The 7,018-nt window shown below is 39.4% G+C and overlaps 1 protein-coding gene across 9 annotated transcripts in view; it reads left to right on the top strand.

Moving 5' to 3' along the window:
* The first annotated feature begins 2,391 nt into the window (after positions 1 to 2,391).
* Positions 2,392 to 7,018, top strand: part of map4k4 (mitogen-activated protein kinase kinase kinase kinase 4) — a 55,207-nt gene continuing 50,580 nt past the window's right edge. For all 9 annotated transcript variants that reach the window (XM_027006859.2, XM_027006860.2, XM_027006858.2 and 6 more), the window contains exons 1-2: positions 2,392 to 2,657; positions 2,994 to 3,059. In XM_027006859.2, the coding sequence (XP_026862660.2) occupies positions 2,601 to 2,657; positions 2,994 to 3,059 (123 nt within the window). In that variant the 5' untranslated portion in view covers positions 2,392 to 2,600. The remainder of the gene's footprint in view (positions 2,658 to 2,993; positions 3,060 to 7,018) is intronic.

Below are 7,018 nucleotides of genomic sequence, written 5' to 3'. Positions count from 1 at the left end.
TACGTTTCTATTTCCAACCTGTATTTAAGTATTCCAGTTTATACTTATTCCTTAGTAGCCTGTTGGCTCCTGTGCACTGTTACCTGTTTTACACTGTTGTCCGAATACTCCTTAGGAGCTAATTTCCCCCTAGTGTCTGAGTCCTATCCTTCACTGTGACAAGAGTCCTAGTCTTCACTGTGACAAGAGTCCTAGTCTTCACTGTGACAAGAGTCCTATCCTTCACTGTGACAAGAGTCCTAGTCTTCACTGTGACAAGAGTCCTAGTCTTCACTGTGACAAGAGTCCTATCCTTCACTGTGACAAGAGTCCTAGTCTTCACTGTGACAAGAGTCCTATCCTTCACTGTGACAAGAGTCCTAGTCTTCACTGTGACAAGAGTCCTATCCTTCACTGTGACAAGAGTCCTATCCTTCACTGTGACAAGAGTCCTAGTCTTCACTGTGACAAGAGTCCTAGTCTTCACTGCCACTGGAACTGGCAGCACTGGATGGAACCGGTTCACAGCAGTAGACCAGAAGGATTGTAGATTAACATAGATGAACATGTGTGATTATTTACTGGGTACATTAGTAAATGTGCTAATGGTTCTGTAACCACAGGGATGATGAAACATTGTCAGTCCTGAAGTTGTGCAACAACAGGGAATAGGAAAGAACACCTGTCTCCATTCCGATTTCGGATTTCAGGCCTGTTAGAGGGAGGGCACTTGGAGCAACTGGAAAATCATAATACAGCAAAATATAAGTACAAACTACAAATAAATAGCATTTCAATAACGATTCAGACCTATTGTGCAAGTCGCAAAGCATACAGGACATCACTGGCTATAAGAGCAAAGCCTGCTTGGTAATGTTGTAGCTACAGTGCTCCTGCCAGGTCAATGTATTAACTCTCAATTCAAGAGTACAGAACCACATGGGAGGACCCTAGCTGCACCTGCCCACTAAATGTGCTTACTGTATTTGCTGCATTACTGCACATGATATAGTGCATTACTATATATTTACTGCATTACTATTTATTTACTGTGCTACTGCACACTATATAGTGATTCTGTTTGCACTATACAACAAACTTTGATCTTCACTATGATTGTGTCTTTTGTCATAAGTTGGAAAAAAAGTAATTCTTAAATTTGATGATTATATTATTTTCATGATAATTCATATTAGTATGTATGTATGCCAGCAAATGATCAAAATGACCAAATGTTCTTTTTGGTAAAATACATGGCCAAATGTCCGCACACTTGCTTCTTATGAAATTTCACTGACTTGCTGACGTGGTTTAGGATACAGCATTACTTGTTGTAATCTATAAACATTTTTTTAATTCACAACACAAGCATACAAGCTACTGATAAGAAGGTCATCACACATTCTGGTGTTTTATGATTGTTATACTTAATGTCTTATCCTGTAGCTTCCTGTGTGTGTGTGTGTGTGTGTGTGTGTGTGTGTGTGTGTGTGTGTGTGTGTGTGTCTTGAGAATTCAATCATGCTGCCTCTTACAGCTTCAAACACAATGATGCCAAATTAGGCACTAAGGAAAAAATTATTCTGGCTGCCTAAGATGGCAGTGTCCAAGACGTTGGTCTTCAGGTATATGGTATTGTTTCGATAATTTTTATAGATTGTACTAAATCTTACAGTGTCCTAATCTACATCAGCAAGTTGGTGTAAAAATACTTAAGAACTGGAAGCATTGCAGATGCAGCATTAACATTTAGGCATGTATTTACAAAAAATATATTTTGGTATTCTGAATTCCAATGCTTGCTATTTAAATTATCCTCAGAATTCTGGTGCTAAACTAATAAATTCAACATTGGATACTAATTTTGCCTCAACTACATTTTCAATAAGTTGAAAACTGACCCACCATTCCAATCTAGTCTTTCAAGTACACTTCCAATGCATTACAACATGCCCAGTCTGCCCTAAACAACACAGGTAAATGTTTCTGTCTGGGTTTACAACTGCAGATGGTTTCTAATAGACAGAACATGAATCGGAGGAACACATTTCATTTTGATGCAAAATAGGTTAGAAAAAAGTCTAAACTGATCTGAGAGGATCATTCATAAGTATTATCCCTTATTGCTTTATTTAATTTTAAACACCACAATTTAAACAAAGTATAGAACTGTCAAAATCAAATAGGCTACTCAGTCACAGTGAAGGCAAGACCACAGTAACCGAGTAGACCTAAATAGTCACGTTTACAATCAAGTCGCCTCAACTAGGTCACATTTTTATGTTTCACTGAGAAAAATCTCACACTGAAACGTCCACTGAGCTATGTACGCAATCGCCCACCCCGCCAGCTCCTAGGCCGACCCCTGTGCGCTGTTCTGACTGCCCTCCTGTGAGCGGCGTCCTGCGCGCAGCTCCGTGTGCGCCAGGCACGGAACAGCACCAGCGTCCGCTCCTCTCCAGTGACTCCGCGGATACAAAGGAAAGCAGCGGTCCCGGGCCTCCTCGTGTCCGAAGCAGGATTGCGACGGACGGTTAAACGATGACATACTGCGTCGCCAGTGCAGCATTAGTGTGAGAGAAACGGAATATTCATTGCAACTCAGATAAAATACGGATAAGATGGCGAACGATTCCCCAGCTAAAAGTCTGGTTGATATAGACCTCGCCTCTCTGCGGGTAAGTATCGCAAGCTAACCTGTGTTTTGAAGCCAACATAATAAACCGTATGGTAGAGGAATCGAAACACGCCTAAATCAACGCTGTCGTTTATGATCTTTGAGATGCGACCCACAGTCCTGTTTGCATGTGTGCAATTTTTAGGACTATTATGCTTATTATTGATATGGGCCCCCAAACCCGATGAGCTCTTTGTTTGCAAAGAGCAGCAGTAGCTAGCTAGCCCCCTAGCTAACTTTTTGTCCAAGACTGTGGACCCAATTTATTTCGTTTTTATTTTATGACTGTATTGATTTACTTATTGTTATGAGTAATGTTTTATGCATCTTCTTTTAGGACCCTGCTGGGATTTTTGAACTGGTGGAAGTTGTCGGCAATGGCACGTATGGACAAGTATACAAGGTTGGTATGGGCTCTTTCTCCTCCTCCCGTCACCCTAATTTTTGTGTAACCTAACAAACGAAGACCGAAAAAACGAAGAGTATTTATTTATGTATTGTAGGTTCCAGTCCTACGTCTTTGCTACCATTGTCAACCAGTGAGGATTGAGTCATCGCTGTTTTATAATCCAAATTGATATAGCTAGCTAGCTAACGATAACCAGAGTCCAGATCGGCGTTAGCCCGATGGCCACTGCCCTTTCCAGATATATTTCCATTCCCTAAATTTCTTAAGTGACGAATTTATATATTTTGTTAGCTGGTTTGTAATTAGGGTATACGTTATCGTGACGCATAAATCTTAATGCGTAAATATAAACCTTGCAGATGGAAATTCTTGCTGGTATTTGTGCTCCTCTGCGCTAGTGATGGGTGTGATCGGTTGCGCATTCTCCGCTTATTTATCGAGCGCAGCGGTGTGCGGACCATTACATGGCCAGATCTGGAGCCACCGGCGGCCAGCTTCGCTCCCACCACTGCGCATCATTGTGCCTAAAAACAGCCTGGATGCTGAGAAAGCTACATCACATCCTGTTGTGCAGCGAGACCGCTGTTGCTTGGTAGAAGGTGGAAAGTAATTCTGTTCAGTGCGGGCTATTTGCTAATGGGCGGATGGGACATAGGGCTTATTGTTCTTTACAGGATTTTCCCAAGTGTGAAGACAGTCACACCCTACTAAAAGCATGTAGGTCTAATGTGTTTGACAAGCACATCACAGCGTGGTGTGAAAATAATGATTTCTCCATCTTAAATTGAAGATGCGGGATGCAGTTTTAAATCACGTTTTCCAAATGCATGTGCCCCAGATTGCAGACTGTCAACCTGTGTATGTGTGGGGAGAAATTAATTTAAGGAAGTTAGTTTTCTAAAAATCTCATCAAGTTCTGTGGATTGCACATATGGGCAAATCCACTTCTGTCTATATGGGCAGAATGAGCTTAAGTTGTTGACAGTGAGCCAGTAGGCAATGTTTTTATGTACCCCTCTGACATGTATCCCAATAACAGGAGCAGGTGCTGTTACACTGGGTATGCTAGGGCTTGGGACAGAACCATGATATAAAACACAAACACACCTCCATTAGAAAGTGCAGCAAAATCTCTTTCTCAGTTGCTGTTAAATGTGTTTGCATTGCTGGGTCATCTACTAGTCTGTAAACTACTATACTGAATTTAAGCACAAGTAAATTAAACATCCCTAACTGACCTTTACTTGAACACTGTGTTTCTGTCCAGTATGGGTTTAGAAGTTTTGAAATAGCAAAGGCATATTCATCTTGGTTAATCCCTTCTTAAGGCCTGTCAGACATTTTAGTGAACCTTCTGAAAATACCTTCCCTGTATGGTTTCCCTATCTTACACAGGTGTGTCCTGTTTCTTTGATATATGTTGGACTGACTGCATTTCTGCTCTGATGGTCCATTTTATGCAGGCACTCTGCAGCACAATTTTTGTCTCCAACACTCCCCGTTTTAATGTACAATTAGTTGTTTGGAAATGCAAAATTGTGAAAACTGGTGTAGTAAGCACTTTTTTTAAGCACTTTGCTTACAAAGAAGTGCATATAATAAAATGCATTGTTAAGCTAAAACGTTTTACATTTTCTGTAAAACATTTTTCAGGTTTGATTTCTTTTTAGTGAAAGAACATTCCTGGCTATCAACCAGCATAACTCACTAAATTTAGTAGCTCAGTAAGTTACTTCAGCTTTTTTGTCTGATTACAAACGCAGGAATTTGTATATAAAATTTGTACTTCCAGATGACTACCAGTAGCAAAAAGCCATTAGTTTATGAAACATATTCTTTAGTTGTTGTAAATTTAATTGGAGATTTAGTTGTTGGCAATTTGAACGTGAACTAACCCTTACATTTTCACTTCAATAATGTAATGTAATGTAAAGTTTCTCTTCTGCATCAGTTTAATTACTGGTATTTGTAACTGCTTTGCTTAGGGTTAGGGTTATGACCTATTGCTTAACTCTAACTATCAACTTGCGTGGGTATTTCTATAAAACCCGCAATAAGTTAGGCTACTTCATGTAAAGTCACCCAGAGTGTGGAGTGAATTTCCACAGTAATGGTCAATAACTTCAATCAATGTATATAAATCCCACAAGATTTGACACCAGACAGTTAGCTACTAGCTATAAACCATTTTATCTCAGATGGTAGTTTTTCCTCAAATTCCGCCCAGTGTGTCTTCCTTTATGTTTGGAAGGTGGCACAAATGTCCTACAGATTAAGAGGAGGTTAGGTTTAGGGTTAGACTTGTCATCTTCAAGAAACAAATCTTATGGAGGTGATGAATTGTGAGGGCTTTTCATGAACATTGTAAAAAACCAACATGATGCAAAGAGAAAGCAGAGGGAAAACTGCACATATGAAGCTCTCTAGAGTATTGAGTTACATGAGCTGTAACTTTATACTTTACCCACATGCTCATACCAGTTCCTTCACAGTATGGGCCTGGACTCTGGTGGTTGTAATTAAAGGGAATGGTGTCAAAACTGGAGAACATTTAGAAAGATTCTGTTCATCCCTTCCATTATGTGGCACATCGGTTCACATTTAGCTTTTACCAGCTCATACCACCCTGGTACTAGAAGGCGTTAGAGGAGATTGTTCCTGTCAGCTGCCATCAGACATTATAAAGCGTCCTCCCAGTGCACCTCTTTAAAACCAGCTTTTTAAAATCTGCTGCTTTATTGAGATGGAATCTATGTATGGTCATTGTGCATGTATGATCAGTAATAGTAATATCAACTATCCTGTTATTTTGAACATGTTCTGTCCAGTCCATTTAATTGTTAATACACATTGCCATGAAATTCATTCTTGTGTTTGGTCTGGATTCTTTCCACCTAGTTTGTCTCTAGTACCTTATGTATGTGTTGTCCTACAATGGTGGTGTTTGCACTAGCGGAATGTCCTTTTTGTACTGTGTGTTTTTAGTATTAGTTCATTGTGTGCACATAATTTTCAGTACTGTCTATTGTAGCACATAGATTTCCCTGAAAAAATATTAGCAAATAAAATAAATCTTATTATTATTTATATGGATAGATCACATAAATCACAATGATTTATGCATGTTAATGCATGGTCTGATATGTGGTAAACTTTGTACTAGGAAATGTTGTACGTGAACTAGGGCAATGTCAACTTCAACACTAAATTAACCAGTTGATTTTCCCAGAAACTGAGTAGCCATATAAAACAATGCAAAGATTAAAAAACAAGCAAATTTGTTTTCTAGACACATTTAACCTAAAAGTCCACTCTTTTGGCCAAAATAAGGCAAACATTCTGAATATTGACTAAAGTCATTGGTAAATGGTGAGAATTAAGTGAATGGGGAGCATCGTACTGTGGTTCTGTTTGTGTTTTTAATGCAGTCATTAAGATAATCATGGACAAAATGGCAATTTAACAGTGAAACAACAGAAGCAGTTGTTTACATTATCTAACACAAATAGTTAAAAAGTCTATTTAAACCACTAAAAGTGAACTCAATAAACAAAAACATCTCCTTGCATTAATACCAAGGCATGCGTTTGCGTTTTTTATTTTTGACTGGTTGAGAGGATGGTAAATAAAATGGTTAGGCAGGACCTGTCTTGTATTTGGAGGTAAAGTGAGAGGCTCCTATTCCTCTGCCTCGTTCTTCTGCTCTGATCTGACCCCCAGACCCTACTCCACTGCTGACCCTAAGCCCTTTGATAGTCCATGTAGCCAGTTCGTGTCAGACTCTCAGATACTACAGTGGGTCTAGGGTGCGTGAGCTATTTCTGCATCCATTGGAATAGATAGAGTGGGTAGAGGAATATGGTAACATCCTATATTATCTACTGGCATCACTGGAACATTTTCTGTCATCATCTCAGATTCATCATCAGCAATGAGCAGTTCTAATCCAGTTT

This window comes from Electrophorus electricus, chromosome 25 (assembly GCF_013358815.1).
Source record: "Electrophorus electricus isolate fEleEle1 chromosome 25, fEleEle1.pri, whole genome shotgun sequence".
In the NCBI taxonomy this organism is placed as follows: Eukaryota; Metazoa; Chordata; class Actinopteri; order Gymnotiformes; family Gymnotidae; genus Electrophorus; species Electrophorus electricus.
This window is presented reverse-complemented; position numbering and strand designations above follow the sequence as displayed.